Here is a 22301-nt window from a genome sequence, read left to right as displayed (position 1 = left end):
TCTGTCCCTGTCCAAGTGTCCCATCAACATCTGTACCAGTGTCATATTAACCTCTGTACCAGTGTACAAAACATGTGTCACAGTGTACTAGTGTCCCATCAACATCTGTCACAGTGTACCAGCGTCTGTCAGGAAAGATATCTGCATAGTACAGCTGCCATTTTCAGACATACACGTGTGCAGGTGCCAACAAGGAACAAGCAGAACAGTTACGGGCACATATGCAAACGCGCATGGGTGAACGCGCATTCCCGTACAGCGGGCCTGTCACCAGGACTGGCGCCAAACTGAGCTCCAGTGCTGTCTAATTGCTGCTTGGTCTACAGTGTTTGTGAATGTTCTGATTCCTGCATTTGACTTCTGATCCTGACCCGGCTTGCTCACGACTATCCTTGTCTGCTACCTGGCTTATCCCGGACTCTGTTTCTGCCTGCTGCTCCTGTTTATCCTGCATTTGTTGCCAACCCTGCCTGTGATCCGACTGCACTTCTGCCTGCCGTTTATGTCTGCTCTGCCTGCAAGTTACCAACCTGGCTCACCTGGCCCTGCTTCCAGCTCCTTTAGTCCAGCTCAGCACCTCTGGGTTCCTGCTTCCTGTTCGTGCATCCAGTCTGTCATCAGCCATGTCTGCCAGCCTGTCTGTTGTCTCATCTGCCTGCTACCAGCCAAGCCTGGCTTCCTGCCCATAGGTTGCTTGCTACTATCCGCACAGATTTCTGAACTGATCATAGGCATTATTACCCCGTCGGGCTCCAGTGGCTGCTGTCTCACCATCAGTGGTCTGCGAGCCATAGTTGTACGAGAGGCCTTCCTCTGCATGTGAGGCCGCGTACACACGCGCGGACTGTTCGCCCAACTTTGTCCGCTGAACAGTGTTTGGGCGGACAGTCCGCTCGTGTGTGGGCTTTCAGCGGACAGTTTCAGCGGACAGTTTGACGAACAAGGTTTTACGGAATTTCCGAAAAACTGTCCGCTGAAACCTTGTTTCAGCGAACAGTCCGCTCGTGTGTAGGCTTGTTCGTCAAACAAAGTTGCGCGCATGCTCAGAAAGGATTTTCACGCCGAAAGTTATAATGCAGTGTATAGGACGTCGTATTTTTCGTCCCGTCGTACGTGCCGTTCACGTAATCGCGCACGGTTTCAGCAAACTGTTCGTTCGTCGTGTGTGGCCATGTCCGTCCATGCTAATTTTGAGCGGACTGTTTGCCGAAACTGTTTGACGGACAAAGTTGGGCGAACAGTCCGCCCGTGTGTACGCGGCCTCAGGCTCACCAACCAGGTATGTGACAATGTCACATCAATATCTGTCACAGAGTAGCAGTGCACAAAAACCTTTGCAATAATGTTCCATTGCAACATCAACTTCTGTCAGTATCCCACTGCAGCATTAAAATCTGTCAGTGTCCCAATTGGATCGTCAACATCTCTTGGTGTCCGTAGGTGATTTTTACATTCATTTTGACAGCAATAAAATTATTTAAAAAAAAATGTAAAGACAGTGTAAAAAAAAACCGAATAAATAAAAACTGTAAAATGCCCTTGTCCACTGGTGCCTGTGTGCAAAGGCGAATTCATGCATTGGTCCCATACACATATGTAAACAGCAATCGTACCACACATTTGAGGTATTGCTGCGAACATCAGATAATATCTGAAGGTGCTCCTTGGATGTTGGGCCTCTCTATGTGGCTGGGCTGTGAAAAAGTCTCACACATGTGGTATCGCCATACTCAAGAGGAGTAGTGGAATGTGTTTTGGGGTGTACTTGCAAGTATGCCTATACCATGTCTGAGAAATAGCTTCATAATTTGACATTTTTGTGAAAAAATAATTATTGATTTATTTTCCAAATAATTGTGGGGAAAAATTACAACTTAAAAAACTCACCATGCCTCTTACTAAATTTGGACTAAAAATTACCACCAAAAGAAAGCTCTATTTGTCTAAAAAAAAAATTAAAACATTTTATAAGGGTAAAGTGTTGCATGGCCGAGTATCTGTCAATTAAAGTGCGACAGCACTGAAAGCTGATAATTGGCCTGGGCAGGAAGAGGGTGAAAGTGTCCAGTATTGAGGTGGTTAAATTGCAGCGCTCAGAAATAGAGTGTTAAACAAACTATTACATATTTAAAAAGCCATCAAATGTACCTCCACTGTGATATATTGGGAGTCATTTCACAGGTATCTACTAAATTATAAGAGTTATAATGTGCAAAAAATAAAAAATAAACAGTCCTTCCACTATATGGACCATATAGAAAGATTAAACACTTACCACAACGTTATGCTGTCTACAGATAGAGCAGCAATATACACTTATTCCACTATTAACTTTTTTCATTCATAGGCTGGTCTGGTCTTCCTTCAATCCTCCTCTCTACTGGGGGCAGTGTTTGCACGTCCGATGACGAAACGCGTAGGGTGTGGCCTAAGGTGTATGCACTCTAGTACAGCGGCGGCGGCGGTGAATTCAAACACGCTGTGACTCATATTGAACTATTCAAATCTCGGTTTTATCTTCTACTGTGTGAGTAGCTTTCTATTAATTTATTAAATAAATTTTAAAATACTGGATTACACTATGTTTGCCTCATCTTATTTTTAATGAGGAAATCCCTGGATTATCACTGGATAACTAACCGGACCAGCTCAGCATAGCAGCACAGGGGCTCACACTGTGAAGGCACATTAACCCCTTAAGGGGATGGGGAGCTGGTGAGTGCGGATTATTGTCTTTTTCACACGAAAATCGCACCGGTTGCTATCCAGGAATCCTGAAGCACACTGTCACCTTTGTTTGAGAAGAACTTTTTATTGGAGCTTTATTGTTTATTGTCTTTTTCTGGCGTTGGACTTTGTATATCAACTTTTTATATCAACTTATTTACCCCATGTTTCTACCTAGCGATTTTATAAATGCATAAAGACTGTAATTATATCATGGCACTTTAAATAGTTAGCAGCACTTTTCACTAAGATATTGTCATTCCAGCATTTTTTCATGAGCACTGTGCACTTTATAATGAATGTTTTGCACTAAAGTACATTAGAATTTTCATACGTGTAATAGGGCTTTTATGATACCCTTGCGCATATTGGCAGCGATTTATACTTGCAGAATATCTGTTGTGCGTTTTTTCATATATCATAGGTTACTTGAAATTTATTGGTTAATTATCGGTTATTAGAATATTTTTATAATTTCACGCGAGACTTTATCACGTAGACATCTTTATGTCACATTTTTTATTCTCCCACACATTTACACAGAATTGTGCAAATATATAATATATTAAATAGCAAATACCCGCAATAAGTACAACTAATAGCAGGTGTGCGCCGTTACTACCACCCTTGATATATACTCAGTGTTTGCACTCGCATTCATAATGATGCCAGCAACAACAGAATGAAGCATCATAGTGTAGTTTTTATAGTAGTGCATCTCATAAAAGTACAGAGTGCACACAAGTAAGTTAATCACTTCCATACCGCGCAAATTCCAGCATTCCTCTCCTACATGTAAAAATTATAATAATTTTTTTAGCTAGAAAATTACTCCCATTATATATATCTTTTATCAGAGACCCTAGGGAATAAAATGGCGCTCATTGCAATTTTTAATCTCACACAGTATTTGCACATATTCATGAATTAAAAAAATAACAAAAGCAGTAAAGTTAGCTCAATTTTGTTGTATAATGAGAAAGATGATGTTACACTGAGTAAATCAATACCTAACATGTCACACTTTAAAATTGCGTACACTTGTGGAATGGGGCCAAACTTTGGTACTTAAAAATCTCCATAGGCTACGCTTTAAAAACATTTTACAGGTTACCTGTTTAGAATTACAGAGGAGGTCTTGTGCTAGAATTATTGCTCTCAATCTAATGTTTGTGGCGATACCTCAAATATCCTGTTTGAACATTGTTTACATATGCTGACGTGATCTATGTTGAGGAGAGATAGTCTTATAGACCACATCTCTTCATAAAGAGCACCTGTCATGAACTATTCCTATTACAATGGATGTTTACAGGAAGACGAGTGATCTTCTTTTTTTTTTAAAGGGAAGGTGTAAAAAAAGAAAAAATTAAAATACAATTTTTTTAAAAACAATTAAAGCACCCCTGTCACACGTGGGGATTTATTTAATTTTTTTTATTTGTACCCTTTCCCTTTAAATTTTTTTTTTTTGATCACTTGTATTCCTGTAAACATTCCTTGCAATAGGAATTGTGCATGACAGGTCCTCTATGTAGCACTGACTCCCAAAGGAGCGGCTGATTTAATTTTTGGCCTGCAGTCTAGTAACAAAACCCCACTAACTTGCCTCTGTCCCCTTGACACAGCTGTGGTGCAATACAATACAATATAACATATCACAATATACCTGTATTATCCTCTCAGGATCCACTGGCTCCACCTGCTGAGAGAAAACAATACTCCACACAACAAGGTACTTAACCACTACAGCCCCGGACCAATAAACACCTTAAGGACCAGAGGTCTTTTTCCAATTTCGCACTGCGCTGCTTTAACTGCTAATTGCGCGGTCATGCAATATTGCACCCAATTTGCGTCCTTTTCTTCCCACAAATAGAGCTTTCCTGAAAGGCTCCATGGCAGCATACGTGTGGGTAGCCCCGCCTCCATGATTACCCAATAGGACCCAACTCCCATAAATCTTTGCTCCTGGCCACTATCAGTGTTCCTTTTTTGTCCTCCCCAGTAGGACCAGATGGTTTCTTTCCTGGAAATAAAACTTCACGACGATCGATTGGCTGATTGACTGAGAAATTTTCCTCCGATAGGCCCTGACTGTTAAGCAGGGTATGGAGAGTATTTGCAGAGTAGCGCTGAAGAAAGGATTTCCTACCTGAGTGCGCACGGTCTGTGTCCCGTTGTTATGGGTGACCATTATCTGCTGGAGGTATGGCGTGTGTGTGTTCCAGTCCGTTCGGCCAGGTGATCGTTGGTGGAGTGGTGAGCCTTTTATCTATCCATGGCAGCATTGTATTTGTGTGTATTTCTTTTGTTTGTCTTGCGGTCTTCTCCATGCCGTTTGCGTTCGCTTCCGCGTTCCAGCAAACCTCTCTCCTACTTCCGGGTTATGCAGGCGTTCTGCGCATGTGCGAACCCGGTATGAGACCGAGGCTTGGTTCCCGCGCATGCGCGCGAGCGCCTCGCGTCTGACGTCGGCGATGACGTCACGGGCGCCAAATTTAAAAGGCTTTGGAAGCTGTCAGAACCCTGGGAATGTTTGCAGTGGTCGCAGCGACTTCCCGGGGCTGTCAGCGCGGCGGTTTAAGGTAAGAGCGTGTCCCTTAGGCTGGGGAAATGCTTTTTAAAAAAAAAAAAAAAAAAAAAAAATGTGTGTTTTATTTTTTGGTTGCAGTGTTTCTTAAACTGTGGGTTTATTGTGAATATGGACGCCTTACTGCCTCCTAGTGGCCAGCCCGCTCATGTTAGGTAGGTCTTTTAGTATTTATGCTTTTTATATATTGGAGAGAGTGTTTGGCATAGGTAGGATTGACTGTATATCCTTTTCTCTCTCTGTCTGTTTTACCCTTACAGCCCTTCTGGGTCTGATCCACAACCTAACACTTCTAGACGCAGTGGATCATCAAGATCACACCGCCATAAATCCTCCTCAAGATCTAGCCAGCATAGGTCAAGATCTGAACAGCATAATAAGAATTATTCTCACCCCCCTGCTGCTCACTCCAGCAAGCGTACGGAAAAATCATGCTGGGGGTGCAGGATGCCTGTTCCTTCGGACGTATCCTTATGCGATCATTGCTTCTCCAAAGCTGCAGATGAAAGGGATGGTGCAGACCAGCGTTTGGAGTCAATAGTAAGACGGGTTGTGAAGGAGTCTCTGCAGGAGAGGGATGCTCTACAGCTGTGTGAATCCCCGTCAGAATTATTGGCTCCTCCACCTGGAGAGAACCCATTGCAGGAGACATGGGAATCCTCTCAGCCAAGCCGCCTATCTGCTCCCATCTCAGATAGTGAATCTGACTGTGAGGATCCTGGTTTAGGTTTTGACTATGGACTGGTGCCTTCATTGGTCAAAGCAGTGAGAGAGGCTCTGAAGTGGGAAGACCCTATTACTTCCCCACCAAAGCAGAGAAAGTTCTTTAAACAGCTCAATAAGGAGCGACAATTTTTTTTCCCTTCCTTTCAGAGTTGGGTGACATTATTACCGAGGAATGGAGCAAGGTGGATAAAAAGGGTTCCATGCAGTCAAAAATCCTGAAATTATATCCCTTTAAAGAAGAGGATGTGAAGCACCTGGAGTCAGCACCACTGGTGGATGCAGCGCTCATGCGTTTGGTGAGATATGTAACCCTACCCTTAGAGGATACGGTATCCTTTAAAGATCCTTTGGAAAGGCGGATCGATTCAGACCTTAAGAGGATATATCTGACTTCTGGAATGGCTTGCAAACCAGTGCTTGCAATGGCAGCAGTATCCAAGGCCATAGAATCATGGGCTGATTCTGTAGAGGAATTCCTGAGGGGTATTTCTATTGAATCAGCAAAAGACTCCCCTATTCAAGAAATCAGGATGGCGTCTGCCTTTTTGGGGGAGGCATCTATTGATGTTATCCGCCTGATATCTCGGGATATGTTAGCAGCAGTCTCAGCTCGCCGTGCGTTATGGCTCCGTCCATGGCTGGCGGATCCAGCATCCAAACAGGCCTGGTGCCGTATTCCCTTTGAGGGGTCATCTTTGTTTGGTAACAAGCTGGATACTGCCATATCCCGGGCTACAGGTGGGAAATCTGGGTTTCTTCCCCAGGACAGACGTCTTCAAAATCAAAGGCGTCCATTTCCTAGAAGACAAGGCCCTGATCGTGCCAGGGAGGCGCGGAGCTATAGACCTGGTCGAGAATTCTCAAGGTCATGGAGATCCAGGCAATCTTCTTTCAAAAATACCTCAAAAGGGGGTTCGTCCGGCAAGCAGGATTCCGCGAAATCCTTTTGAAATTGGGCCCGCTCAAACTTGTCAGGTGGGGGCTCGTCTTCTCCACTTCAGGCATGTTTGGGCGGCCTCAATTCGGGATTTTTGGACTGTAAAAACAATTTCCTCAGGTCACAAGTGGGGTTTTATCAGCACCCCAAAGCTAAGATTTATTCCCACAAATCTTCCAGAATCAAAAGAGAAGAAACAAGTCCTATTGACCTACGTGAACTCTTTACTGGATCAAGGCGCAGCCGTTCCCGTTCCAGAAGAAGAACGTGGAGAGGGCATGTATTCCCCTTTGTTTCTGGTTCAAAAGAAAAACGGCACATGGAGGCCGGTAATAGATTTGACCCATCTCAATTCCTTCATTCGCAAAGAGAAGTTCAAGATGGAATCTCTGCTTACCATCCAGCAGTCCGTGTATCTGGGGGACTGGATGATATCAGTCGATTTGAAGGACGCTTACTTCCATGTTCCCATGGCAAAGGAGTTTCAACAATACCTCCGCTTTGCAGTAGGCATTCAACATCTTCAATTTACATGTCTTCCCTTTGGGTTAACAACGTCCCCACGGGTCTTCTCCAAAGTTCTTTTGGCAGTTGTGGCCTTTCTCAGAGTCAAAAGTGTTCGTCTCCATCACTATCTCGACGACCTTCTTCTGCTATCCCAGAACAAAGATCAGCTCTTGGAGCACAAAGACCTAGTCATCTCCACTCTACAGGAGTTCGGGTGGCTTCTGAACTTAGAAAAGAGTCACCTAGATCCAACTCAGTCTCTTGTTTTCCTAGGGGCGCAGTTCAACACAGCAGAAGGTACTATCGCCCTTCCAGAAGAGAAGGTTGGAGTCATACGAGACAGGATTCATGCAGCCCTTGCAGCATCCCATCTCTCGGCTCTCCAATGTCTGAGGGTGATTGGCACAATGTCAGCCACCATTCCCATGGTAAAGTGGGCCCAGTGGCACACTCGTCCCTTTCAGAAGGGGTTTCTACAACAGTGGGACTTATCCAGCCAGACACAGCGCATATTCCTCACTCCAGCCATGAGGACGTCTCTTCTTTAGTGGCTACAGGGGAAGAACCTGCGCAACCACCATTCAATCATTCCCATCTCATGGGTCACGGTAACTTCAGATGCCAGCAACCAAGGATGGGGCGCTCACTGCCTTTCGGAGGTCGCTCAGGGCAGGTGGACGTTTCCATCACAGAGAGTCGTCTCCAATGTTCTGGAGCTAAGAGCGGCCTTCCAGGCGCTTCGGTCATTCCATCATCTGACAGCGAATGCCTCGGTCATGCTAAGGTTGGACAACACAACCGCGGTGGCTTACGTAAAGAAGCAAGGGGGAACTCGCAGCTGGTCCCTGTTACAGGAGACGGAGCCAATAATGAATTGGGCTCAGAAGAATTTGTCCAACCTTTCTGCAGTCTACATCCCAGGGGTGCAGAATGTTCAGGCGGACTTCCTATCGCGTGTCGAGTTGGACAACAACGAGTGGTCTCTACACCGGGAAGTATTCGATTGGCTCCTGACCTTAGGATTGTCCCTGGAAGTCGACTTGTTCGCTTCCCCGTGCAATCGGAAGCTTCCGAAATATTACTCAAGGTTCAGGGATCCCCAGGCATATGGGATAGATGCCCTCACAGAACATTGGAAGTTTCAGACAGCTTACGCCTTCCCTCCAGTTCCGGTGATCCTGCAATTCCTTCGGAGACTCAGGTCAGAGAAGGCGGAGATTCTCGCAGTAATTCCTTTCTGGCCCAACAGACCTTGGTTCCCTCTACTGCTGCTCCTCAGTTATCAAGAGCCAGTTCCCCTGCCTCTCAGGTCGGATTTGCTATCTCAAGGCACAAGGTTACATCCATGCCCATCATGTCTGAACCTCAAGGTATGGTTTTTGAGAGGGAAAGGCTAGAAGCTCTTGGTTGTCCGGAAGAGGTCATCCCAACCCTTCTCAATTCCAGACGCGGGAGTACTAATAGGGTATATGAGCGTATATGGTCCAAGTTTTCGGCCCATATGTCCTCCAGAGAAAATTCTTGCAGTTCTCCAACAATACAAGACATACTAAGCTTTCTTCAAACAGGCCTTGATTTACCTCTAGCTATCAGTTCATTGAGAGTCCAAGTATCGGCTATTTCAGCCTTTACGGGTATTTCCTGGGCAAACCATGCACTGGTACAACAATTCTTCAAGGGAGCTACTAGGCTCAGACCCCAAAGAAAACCAAGGTTTCCTAAATGGGACCTCCCTTTAGTGCTGGATTTTCTCTCAAACCTTGGAAAGGACTCTACGGAGCCTCTGTCCATAAGGGATCTCACTCTCAAGACCATCTTCTTGGTAGCTATAACCTCAGCCAAGAGAGTTTCTGAGATTAGGAATCTAGGTTCGGAAGAACCCTTTCTGACTTTCTTTCCAGATAGGGCAGTATTGATTCCCATGTTGGGATCGCATCCCAAAGTAACCTCGGTCTTCCATGAGAATCAGGAAGTTGTGCTTCCCACTTTTAAAAAACTCAGAGAGTCAGGATGTTCATCCTCTGGACGTAGGACACGCGCTGAAACAATATTTGGAAGTCACAGCTCCCTTTAGACAAACAAAATTTCTTTTTGTTCTCCCTCATGGCAAGAATAAAGGATTGCGAGCTTCGGCTAGATCTATCTCTACCTGGATCGTTCAGATCATTTAGAGGGCGTACAGAGCAAAGGGCTTGGCTCCTCCTGAGGCATTAACGGCTCATTCAACACGGAGTATTTCAACATCGTGGGCAGCTTCTCGCCATGTGGCGCCTGAAGTTATTTGCAGAGCGGCCTCTTGGTCTTCTATTAATACCTTTGTTTTTCATTACTGTGTAGAGCCAGCGGCTCTGTCTTCTGTTAATTTTGGTTTGCAAGTTTTGTCGGTTGACAATGCTAAATAAACTTTTGTTCTTTGCTCGACATTTTGCCCACCCGGGTGTGTTTGGCGAGTTATTTCCCACACGTATGCTGCCATGGAGCCTTTCAGGAAAACGGAAAATTTATATCAAATACTTACCGTAATTTTCCTTTCCTGATAGGCTCCATGGCAGCAGGAGTTCCCTCCCAAATGTCTGGAGTCGGCTAGTTACGGAACACTGATAGTGGCCAGGAGCAAAGATTTATGGGAGTTGGGTCCTATTGGGTAATCATGGAGGCGGGGCTACCCACACGTATGCTGCCATGGAGCCTATCAGGAAAGGAAAATTACGGTAAGTATTTGATATAAATTTTCCGTTTTCTTTTGATGGTATTTGATTGCCTCTGCGATTTTTATTTTTTGCGATATAAATGGAAAAAGAGCGAAAAGTTTGAAAAAAAAAGATATTTTCTTCTTTTTGTTATAAGAAAAATCGAATAAACTAAATTTTAGTCATACATTGAGGGCAAAATTTATTCAGCCACATGTCTTTAGTAAAAAAAATGTCAATAAGCGTATATTTTTTGGTTTGCGCAAAAGTTATAGCGTCTACAAACTAGAGTACATTTTCTGGAATTTACACAGCTTTTAATTTATGACTGCCTATCTCATTTCTTGAGGTGCTAAAATGGCAGGGCAGTACAAACCCCCCCCCCCAAATGACCCCATTTTGGAAAGTAGACACCTCAAGGAAATTGCTGATGGGTATGTTGAGACCATTGAATATTTATTTTTTTTGTCCTAAGGGATTGAATAATGACAAAAAAAAATAAAAAATTACAAAAAGTTGTCACTAAATGATATATTGCTCACACATGCCATGGTTATATGTGGAATTGCACCCCAAAATATATTCCGCTACTTCTCCTGAGTATGGGGATACCACATGTGTGGGACTTTTTGGGAGTCTAGTCGCGCACGGCACCCCGAAAACCAATCACCACCTTCAGGATTTCTAAGGGTGCAAATTTTTGAATTTACTCCTCACTACCTATCACAGTTTCGAAGGCCATAAAATGCCAAAATAGCACAAAACCCCCCAAAATGACCCCATTTAGGAAAGTAGACACCCCAAGCTATTTACTGAGAGGCATGTTGAGTCCATGGAATATTTTATATTTTGCCACAAGTTGCGGGAATATTACAAACTTTTTTTTTTTTGCACAAAGTTGTCACTAAATGATATATTGCTCACACATGCTATGGGCATATGTGAAATGACACCCCAAAATACATTCTGCTGCTTCTCCTGAGTACAGGGATACCACATGTGTGGGACTTTTTGGGAGCCTAGCCGCGTACGGGACCCCGAAATCCAAGCACCGCCTTCAGGATTTCTAAGGGCATACATTTTTTATTTTACTCCTCACTACCTATCACTACCTATCACAGTTTTGAAGGCCATAAAATGCCAAGATGGCACAAAACCCCCCCAAATGACCCCATTTTGGAAAGTAGACACCCCAAGCTATTTGCTGAGGGCCATGTTGAGACCATTGAATATATTTTTTTTTGTCCCAAGGGATTGAATAATGACAAAAAATAAAAAAAATTTACAAAAAGTTGTTACTAAATGATATATTGCTCACACATGCCATGGTTATATGTGGAATTGCACCCCAAAATATATTCAGCTACTTCTCCCGAGTATGGGGATACCACATGTGTGGGACTTTTTGGGAGTCTAGTCGCGCACGGCACCCCGAAAACCAATCACCACCTTCAGGATTTCTAAGGGTGCAAATTTTTGATTTCACTCCTCACTACCTATCACAGTTTCGAAGGCCATAAAATGCCAAAATAGCACAAAACCCCCCAAAATGACCCCATTTTGGAAAGTAGTCACCCCAAGCTATTTACTGAGAGGCATGTTGAGTCCATGGAATATTTTATATTTTGCCACAAGTTGCGGGAATATTACAAACTTTTTTTTTTTTGCACAAAGTTGTCACTAAATGATATATTGCTCACACATGCTATGGGCATAAGTCAAATTACACCCCAAAATAAATTCTGCTGCTTCTTCCGAGTACGGGGATACCACATGTGGGGGACTTTTTGGGAGCCTAGCCACGTACGGGACCCCAAAAACCAAGCACTGCCTTCCGGATTAAAATATAAAATGCTACCAAAAAAACTGTTAGCGATCGCAGGGATCAGGCCTGACTCTGCGATCGCTGCAGTTATGTGTTTAGTGTTTTGTAAGTGACAGTGATCGATCGATATTGCACTTGGGTTGGCTGGGCAGAGGGGCAAAACACAGGTGCCAGCAGGTATCTGGGCTGATCCCGCTAACAATGTGTTTTTTTGGAACCCTGAACTGCTGGGGACACTAGTATAGATCTGATCAGATCAGATATTGATCTGTTCAGATTCTATACCACTACAGGAGGTTTATGCTTTGCGTGTGGGTGTTAGCGGTACTGGCACTAACCTAGCGCTGCCTGGGGCGACGCAGACCCTGACCCTAAAACCTAATTGATATCACCCGCCGGGTGATCAGGGGGTTAAACCTTTATTGGGTAATAAATGGTGGGTGCCCTGATGCTATAAAAAGCAAACTAACCAGAGTCACCCGTAACACTTATACGGTGATCACTGGTGAAAGGGTTAACTAGGGGCAATCAGGGGGTTCAAATTTTTATTAGGTAGTATATGGGGGTCCCTGGCGCTATATAAAAACCTGATGGGGAACCTAAATAACTAACTGGCTAACCAGCGTCACCAGTGACACTCATACTGTGATCGCTGGTGAAAGGGTTAACTAGGGGCAATCAGGGGGTTAAAACCATTATTGGGTAGTATATGGGGGTACCTAACGCTATAAAAACCTGGCGGTGAACCTAAAAAAATAACTAGCTACCTAACGACACTAGTGACACTAATGCAGCGATCAGAAAAACGATCGCTTAGTGACACTGGCAAAAGGGGGTGAAAGGGTTAACTAGGGGCAATCAGGGGGTTAAAACCATTATTGGGTAGTATATCGGGGTACCTAGCGCTATATAAACCTGGTGGGGAACCTAAAAAAATAACTAGCTACCTAGCGACACTAGCGACCCTAATGCAGCGATCAGAAAAATGATCGCTTAGTGACACTGGCAAAAGGGGGTGAAAGGGTTAACTAGGGGCAATCAGGAGGTTAAAGCCATTATTGGGTAGTATATCGGGGTACCTAGCGCAAACCTGGCGGTGAACCTAAAAAAAAACTATCTACCTAGTGACACTGATGCAGCGATCAGAAAAATGATCGCTTAGTGACACTGGCAAAAGGGGGTGAAAGGGTTAACTAGGGGCAATCAGGGGGTTAAAACCATTATTGGGTAGTATATCGGGGTACCTAGCACTATAAAAACCTGGCGGTGTCCTTGTAAGTCATCAAGATTGTCAATTGTGCTTTTGTTGTCCTTCTCCTTATCATTTTCTATGCAATATGCAGCACTCATTCTGTAACCCTATGTTGTTGTTAACTATGAAAATTTCTTGAATAAAAACTATTGATACAAAAAAAAAAAAAAACCTGGCGGTGAACCTAAAAAAATAACTAGCTACCTAGCGACACTAGCGACACTAATGCAGCGATCAGAAAAATGATCGCTTAGTGACAGTGGCAAAAGGGGGTGAAAGGGTTAACTAGGGGCAATCAGGGGGTTAAAACCATTATTGGGTAGTATATCGGGGTACCTAGCGATATAAAAACCTGGCGGTGAACCTAAAAAAATAACTAGCTACCTAGCGACAGTAGCGACACTGATGCAGCGATCAGAAAAATGATCGCTTAGTGACACTGGCAAAAGGGGGTGAAAGGGTTAACTAGGGGCAATCAGGGGGTTAAAACCATTATTGGGTAGTATATCGGGGTACCTAGCGCTATAAAAACCTGGCGGTGAACCTAAAAAAATAACTAGCTACCTAGCGACACTAGCGACACTAATGCAGCGATCAGAAAAATGATCGCTTAGTGACACTGGCAAAAGGGGGTGAAAGGGTTAACTCTAGGGGCAATCAGGGGGTTAAATCTTTATTGGGGGGTGATAGGGGGCTACCCTGGACCTAACACTAACTGCCCTGACAGTTTTAACTGTTACAACTGACACTGAATGCATTGATCAGTAAAGAAATGATCAATGCAATCAGTGACACTGTGACTGGGGGGGGGGGGATCGGGGGGGGTTTGTGTGCCTGTGTGTACCTACATGTCAGTGTAGAGTTGGTGCACACTTACTTTTAGTCTTCTCCTCGTAGTCCGGTCAAAAAGACCGCCCGAGGAGAATGACATCACTTCCTCCTTCCTGTGTAAACAATACACAGTGGGAGGAAGTTCGTCATTGGCCAGGAGCGATCCAGAGGGGGTGGCCAGAAACCAATGGCCATCCCCTCATCACGGATCGCTTCTGCAGCGAACCGGACCGCCGTATCCAGCGGGAGGGGGTCCGATTGGACCCCCCACCCGCTGGAAGGCAGGCACGTACATCTACGTGCTTGTGCCTGCCTGTGCCATTGTGATGACGTACAATGGCAATACGGCGGTCCTTAAGTGGTTAACCAAAGTATATTTTACTATATATATATCTGTAAATAGGTGATTACAACAATTGTACTGCCATCCAACATAGATTGACAGGACAATGAACTCTGGTAAGACATTTACAAACAATATATATATATATATAGATAGATAGATATAGATATACATAGATATATGGGAGCTCCCCCTACTTTTGTAGCTATGCGTGAGATCTCACTTAAAGTACTCAGTCTTTATGTTCGGATCTTCGCTAGCAAGGATAACTCCATATAAATTTGTAATCCAAGGTTAAAGCAGTTAAAGTTGAATTAAGAATGATCCTAGTGTGGCTTCCACAAATATAATACAGTGCTTGAAGTGTGATAGAAAGTAGGCCTTATGCCTGCCTAGTGTCAGTTGCTATACTCCTCCTCCGTGGGACTAAGTATCCCAGCGAGGCCTGTATATAAGTCTGACTAGGTGCAATGGTTTAGAAAATGGTGGGTAGCAACCCGCTCTCCAAATGGATCGGAACTTTGTTATGGTAACTTTGATCCGGTAGTTGCAGCTTGCCTCTGCGTTAGCCATCTCTGTCACTCCGTCCTGTTCCGACAGGTGGACCTGGTCTTCCGATGCTCAAACGAGTGTCTCTGGATCCTCTCAATCCGATCTCTGAGTCACTGGCACTTCAGGTCACTCACGCATCCGAGCAGGATTGCACTCGGCATAGGCAATAAGTTGCTTCCTCTGAGAGGCCTCTGCACAAGTCCTCACAGGCAGGCCATGCATTCCCAAGAGACCTAAAATGGCCGCTCAGGGTCCTTTTATCTCCTACCCAGTATGCAATGCAAGAGAGGGTGTCCATGGGTAGGTCACTCGGCATCCTGGGTAAAAGGGTCAACTCTCCAATGTAAATAACAGTCACTTCCTGTAAATAGTTCAATGCTTGAAAGCCAAATATTTAAGTTCACCGATTGGTACAGCGGAGGGGGAAGAGATCTGTGTCAGCAGCACTGTGGGCTGCATCTGCAGTGCCCACATCGCTGCTCACCGAAATGTAACCCCTCAATTCCCTGCCAATACTCTGCAATACCCAATACCCTGCCAATACTCTGCAATACTCTGCAATACCCTGAGAAAACTCTGCAATACCCTGCCAATACTCTGCAATACCCTGCCAATACTCTGCAATACACGCCAATACTCTGCAATACCCTGCCAATACTCTGCCATACCCTGCCAATACTCTGCCATACCCTGCCAATACTCTGCAATACCCGCCAATACTCTGCAATACCCTGCCAATACTCTGCAATACCCAATACCCTGTCAGTACCCTGCCAATACTCTGCAATACTCTGCCATACCCTCCCAATACTCTGCAATACCCTGCCAATACTCTGCCATACCCTGCCAATATTCTGCAATACCCGCCAATACTCTGCAATACCCTGTCAATACTCTGCAATACCCAATACCCTGCCAATACTCTGCAATACTCTGCCATACCCTGCCAATACTCTGCAATACCCTGCCAATACTCTGCCATACCCTGCCAATATTCTGCAATACCCAATACCCTGCCAATACTGTGCAATACCCTGCTAATACTCAGCAATACCCAATACCCTGCCAATACTCTGCAATACTCTGCAAAACCCTGCCAATACTCTGCAATACCCTGCCAATACTCTGCCATACCCTGCCAATATTCTGCAATACCCAATACCCTGCCAATACTGTGCAATACCCTGCTAATACTCAGCCATGCCCTGCCAATACTCTGCAATACCTTGCCAATATTTTTTTTCTATTTCAGGCTTCCCAGCCTAGAGGTGAGATGTGGGGTCTTATTGACCCCATATCTCACTGTAAAGAGGACCTGTCATGCCTATTCCTATTACAATGGATGTTTACATTCCTTGTAATAGGAATAAAAGTGATCAAAAAATGTATTTTTGGGGAAAAAAATGTCAAACTTAAATACATAAAGTAAAATGAATAATAAAATTTTTTTTTTTTTTAAAGCGCCCCTATCCCCATGTGCTCGCATGCAGAAGCGAACGCATACGTAAGTCCCGCCCACATATGAAAAAGGTGTTCAAACCACACATGTGAGATATCGCTGCGAACGTTAGAGCGAGAGCAATAATTTTGGCCCTAGACCTCCTCTGTAACGCAAAACATGTAACCAGTAAAAAAATTTAAAGTGTCGCCTATGGGGATTTTTAAGTAGCGACGTTTGGCGCCATTCCACAAGCAAATTTTTTTTTAAACACAAAACATTTTTTTTTTCAACGCGTTTAAAAAATTTCTGCACAAATACCGTGCGTGATAAAAAGTTTCAACGACCACCATTGTATTCTCTAGGGTCTTTGCTAAAAAAACATATTAATGTTTTTGGGGTTCTATGTAATTTTCTAGCAAGTAAATGATGATTTTTACATGTAGGGGAGAAATGTCAGAATTGGCCTGGGTGCTCCAGAAAGCCTGATGGCGCTCCCTGCATCTTGGGCCTCTGTATGTGTAAAAGTCTCACACATGTGGTATCGCCATACTCGGGAGTAATAGCAAAATGTGTTTTGGGGTGTAATTTGTGGTATGCATATGCTGTGTGTGAGAAATAACCTGATGATATGAAAATTTTGTGAAAAAAAAGGAAAAAGAATCTTGATTTTGCAAAGAATTGTAGGAAAAAATGACAACTTCAAAAAGATCACCATGCCTCTTACTAAATACCTTGGAATGTCTTTTTTCCAAAAAGGGGTAATTTTTGTGGTATTTGTACTTTTCTGGCATGTTAGGGTCTCAAGAAATGAGATAGGCCATCAGTACTTCAGGTGTGATCAATTTTCAGATATTGGCACCATAGCTTGTGGACTCTATAACTTTCACAAAGACCAAATAATATCCACCAATTTGTACTTATTTTTACCAAAGATGTGTAGTAGTATAAATTTTGGCCAAAATTTATGAAGAAAAATTACTAATCTGCTAAATTTTATAACAGAAACGAAGAAAAATTCATTTTTTTACAGAATTTTTCGGTCTTTTTTCTTTTATAGCACAAAAAATAAAAAACCCAGTGGTGATTAAATACCACCAAAAGAAGGCTCTATTTGTGTAAAAAAAAAAAAAAGGACAAAAATTTCATATGGGTACAGTGTTGCATGACTGAGTAATTGTCATTCAAAATGTAAGAGCACCGAAAGCTGAAAATTGGTCTGGTTATTAAGGATGTTTAAGTGCCCAGTGGTCAAATGGTTAATAGACAGGAGAGTCAGCGCTACATCTAAAAGACCCCACATCTCTCCTCTAGGCTGGAAAACCTAAGATAAAAAAAATAAAAAAAATAAAGATCTCTGCCTTTCCAGCCGAATATACAGAAGTGTGTAACACAACCTGGGCCGGATGTGACATAACAACATCACGCCCGGCTTCCGGGAGTCAGAGAGATGACCGAGGCCGATTCCTTCTCCAGCTTGCTGATCACACGGGGGAGCCAGTGGAAGCACCACAGGGTGTTGGGAGGGACACCCCCTTCCACCGCCTGTAAAAACAATCAAACTGCTGATATGATTGTTTTTACGTTGCAGGACATTTCCAGCTGAAAAACATTATATCTGAATGATGCCTGCAGCTGCAGGTATAATTCAGATATCCCCACTGACAGCCCAGGGTGCAGTGCTGTATCTTTGCCTAGGCCAACAAGGTCCAGGTTGGCACTGTGCAGGGGGACAGCAAAAAAGCCACCCTCTCCGCATGAAAAGAGTCCTTCCCCACTTGCGCCATTTTTAGTGTAGCGCCAGTCATATGTGGCGGATTGGCCTGAGGGGCAGACCGTCGGCCACACTTTATACAACTATTATGGCAGCCGCCAATACTAATGAGTGTGTGACACTGCAGCCTAATGCTCCGCCTACCCTCCTCCGTGGCATCCTTGGGAGGAAACTATGATATATTATAAATAAGTAAAATATTTCAATTGGTGGTGTAGGACTCAGGCCTAAGGCAGCACATAACCTAAATACACTAGTGCCAGGATGTCACGGAAGTGGTTAAAAACCTCACATCATTATTACAAAGAATTGTCATTTAAAAGCTGTTTAATCATTTACATCAATCGCCACTGCTACCCGATTGGCAGTGCGACATCACAAAATGAGCTCCTCCCAATGCATTTCAGGGGGAAATGGGAACCTGTTTTTGACTGGTCCCCTTCCCCACTCCTGGCAGATGGCGCTGTTCTATTGGAAGTTCGGCCCCCTCCTCCTTCCTCTGCTGCCTGGCAAATTGGAAAGTGCAGCGTGCTTCGCGCATGCACAGTAAGGAACTGGCTGTGAAGCTAAAAGGCTTCACTGCTGGGTTCCCTTACCGGCAATGGTGGCGGCTGCACCCAACAGTCGATCTGAAGATCAGCTGCGGTTCCAACATCGCGGGCTCCCTGGACAGGTAAATGTCCATATATTAAAAGTCAGCAGCTGCAGTATTTGTATCTGCTGACATTTAATTTTTCTAAGTGTGGACGGACCTCCGCTTTAAATGGCTCTAATAAACAGTAGAGGCCCCTGAGGATGTGCAATGGTGTAAAACAAAATTGCAACAACCATCATTTTATTCTTCAGGGCTTCTGCTTTTAGAAAATGTCTGGGGGTCTTAAGTAGTTTTTTTTATCAATAAAATGCTTGTTTTACTATATATGTGCCAAATTTAAAAAATGCCTCAGGCAAGCGGTTAGTGGTGTCAGTGACTGTTCTTTTGTGCTTTCATTTTCCACAATTAGTGATGGAAGGGTGTGTGCTTTACAGAAATATTATGTAATAATAAAAGGTATCTCTTCCTCATGGGACACTGTGAAGTGCATGAAGTAACTCTGGAAGGAGCTCAACTCACAGAAACCCTCCCCGCGCCTGCGCAAGGTCCTCTCCAGGCTGCCATTCACTGCACGCACGCGCACTGGCCAGCGGCGGTTTATCAACAGTGCGCAAGTGTGTGCTTCCTCTCGGTAGTGCCCCCCGTTCGTGACGTCACTGCGCCGGAAGCCTCCCGATCCGTGGCCCTCGGTAGCGTAGCTCCGTACACACAAAGCCAGGCCGTCGCCATCTTATGTACAGGCCGGGCGGAGAGCTCGGGCCCCGGGCATGACCCCGCTGTCTCCTCGGGCCTCCGCCGGGCGGAAATGAGGCCAAGATGTCGGTCTCTGGGCTAAAGGCCGAGCTGCGACTCCTTGAGTCTATTTTCGGGAAGGAGCACGAGAGGTTCCGGATCATCAGCTGGAGGCTGGACGAGCTGCACTGTGTGTTCATCCAGAGCACCGGAGGGGCCCTCACCATCCACTGCAACATCACGGTGAGTGTGAGGAGCGACGACAGGCCTCACAGGAGGGACTGCACTCCTCGGCTCTGCCTCATGGGGGAGCCCTGCCTTGGGGGGGACTACGTGCCTGGAGGGTAGGCCGGGGGTAGTCTGTCTATGGGGACCCGGAGCAATGCACGGAAAGGCCTCTGGGGGCGCCATGTCTGCCTCTCACCATAACACAAGTCAGCTGACCAGTGCAGGGCTCCCATGTAAAGTGTATGTGAGCCACACATGTCCTGTATGTAACAGTCCTCCCACTTGGACACTGCTTTCCTTTTCTCTGTTTACTATTATATGACAAATTCGTGTGTGTGTGTGTGTGTGTGTGTGTGTGTGCGCGCGCACGATTCATTTCATTGGGCTGCTCTAGGTGCTGAAACCGGAGTCCCAGGTGATGTGATTTGGTGCATGATGCTTGGGCTGCTATTAAAGGGGAGCTCCAGGTCAACAGCAACAAATACTTTTGTAATCTTAGGACACTTACCTGTCCACCAATCCAGCAGTGGCTTTACTCGTGCCGATTTTATTTTCAATCGTCTCTCGGGTACTGCCACTGCCATCTCTGGTAGCAAAGCCTTGCGGCTTCACAGCAGGCTCCCTACTGTGCAAAGCACTCTGTAAATGGGCTGGCAGGAGGAGGCGGGGAGGCCAAACTTCTGGATGAGTTTGCTGCGGCAAAGTCAGCCGGGAGCGGGTACCATCTTGGCTTCTACTTTATCTGCAGTTGCTATGATCCTGCACGTATGATCAGTTGTGGCACCAGACATTTGATGGCTTGAGAGCACAAGCAGCTGTGACAGTTATTAATGGCATACCTTGAAAGTGACTGCTCTGGAAAACTGGTTTAATTTAGTTGTGCGTTGACTACGCCTTTTTAAAGAGGAGTTCCCGTTAAAATAAATAAAAATTAAGTCAGCAGCAACAAATACTGCAGCTGCTGACTTTTACCCCTTTCATGACTAAGCTTATTAACATTTGGTGTTTACAAGTTAAAATCCATTTTTTTTGCTAGAAAATTACTTGGAACCCCCAAACATATATATATATATATATAATTTTAGCAGATACTCTAGAGAATAAAACAACGATTGTTGCAATATTTTGGTCACACTGTATTTGCGCAGCGGTGTTTTAAACGCAAATTTTTGGGAAAAGGGAGACTTTCAGACTTTTTTAATAAAACCAAACAGTAAAATTAGCCCAATTTTTTTGCATAGTGTGAAAGATGTTACGTCGAGTAAATAGATACCAAACATGTCACGATTTATAATTGCACGCACTCGTGGAATGACAACAAACTACGGTACCTAAAAAATCTCAATAGGCGACGCTTTAATTTTTTATTTTTTTTTCCCCGGTTACCAGGTTGGAGTTGCAGAGGAGGCCTAGTACTAGAATTATTGCTCTCGCTCTGATGATCACGGCGATACCTCATGTGTGATTTGAACACTGTTTTATATATGCGGGCGCGACTTTCGTATGCGTTTTTCTTCGCTGCGCGAGCTCGCGGGGACGGGGGAGGGGCGCTTTAAAAAAAAAAAATTCTTTATTTTAAAATTAATAAATAGTTTGATCACTTTTATTGCTGTCACAAGGAATGTAAACATCCCTTGCGACAGTAATAGGTGATGACAGGTACTCTTCCCCGATCCCTTCTTTACACTTCAAAGTATTCAGATCGCCGTCTTCGGCGATTCTGAATACTGTATGTATTTTTAAATCCGGCGCCATTGGCAGCCGAGTAAACAGGAAGTGACGTCATGACGTCTATTCCGTGTTTACGTCAAGGAGCCGCTTATGGCTTCATTCCAGTCCCTCCCTAGCCGCCAGAGGCATTGGATCGTGCATCGGTGCTCCAGATTGAACCGGAGCCCCGGTAAGAGCGGGGGGAGGGGGGGACGTCCCCTCCCGCTCCTCTGGCATAACAGCTGAGCGCTCGAAAAAGCAGTACTGGGATGATGCCTGCAGGTGTGGGCATCATCCCGGTATAACCCCCAGAAGCCGAGTACGTACATCTGCATACGCTCTGCGGCAAGGGGTTAATAATCGGACACTTGCCCGTCCCAGGGTCCAGCGATGCGGCGGAATGAAGCCCTGCTCGTCTCCCCTCCTCCCCCTCCTACACAGCGGCGCCAGCATTGCAACTGTGGGCACCCGGCTGTGGCTTCATGGCTGGGCACTCACTGGAACGAGCGGCACGGTGATTGACGTGCCCCAGATGACTGACAGGAGGGAGGGGGCAGAGCTGAGCCTTTCCTGCACCGAGGGGAAGTGATGTCACCAGCCCAGGCACTGAAGGAGGCAGAATACGAGGACCCCCCTAGCATTAGGGCATTTAGAGGTGAGCAAAAAAATTTTTTTAAGTGTAACTGAACCCAAAAACAAATTTTAATATATTGTAGCTTACCAATCATTGGATGTGATGGCTGCATTGGTTTTCTTTTTATCCTGATGTGTTAGTGTGGCTACATTCACTCTTCCGCTGTATCTGTGGAGGAGCAGCATTGTATATTTAGGCTGGGTTTCC

At 44.8% G+C, this 22301-nt stretch overlaps 1 protein-coding gene across 1 annotated transcript in view; it reads left to right on the top strand.

The window, feature by feature from the left end:
* Positions 1–19367: 19367 nt before the first annotated feature.
* Positions 19368–22301, top strand: part of UBE2Q2 (ubiquitin conjugating enzyme E2 Q2) — an 81523-nt gene continuing 78589 nt past the window's right edge. The window contains exon 1 of the mRNA XM_077472729.1: positions 19368–19765. Within this exon, the coding sequence (XP_077328855.1) occupies positions 19607–19765 (159 nt within the window). The 5' untranslated portion in view covers positions 19368–19606. The remainder of the gene's footprint in view (positions 19766–22301) is intronic.

The sequence above is a fragment of the Lithobates pipiens genome, unplaced genomic scaffold (assembly GCF_037356315.1).
Source record: "Lithobates pipiens isolate NorthernLeopardFrog02 unplaced genomic scaffold, aLitPip1_a1.2 Scaffold_8, whole genome shotgun sequence".
NCBI lineage: Eukaryota > Metazoa > Chordata > Amphibia > Anura > Ranidae > Lithobates > Lithobates pipiens.
Note: the sequence above shows the minus strand (reverse complement) of the source record. Positions and strands in the feature narration are given on the sequence as shown.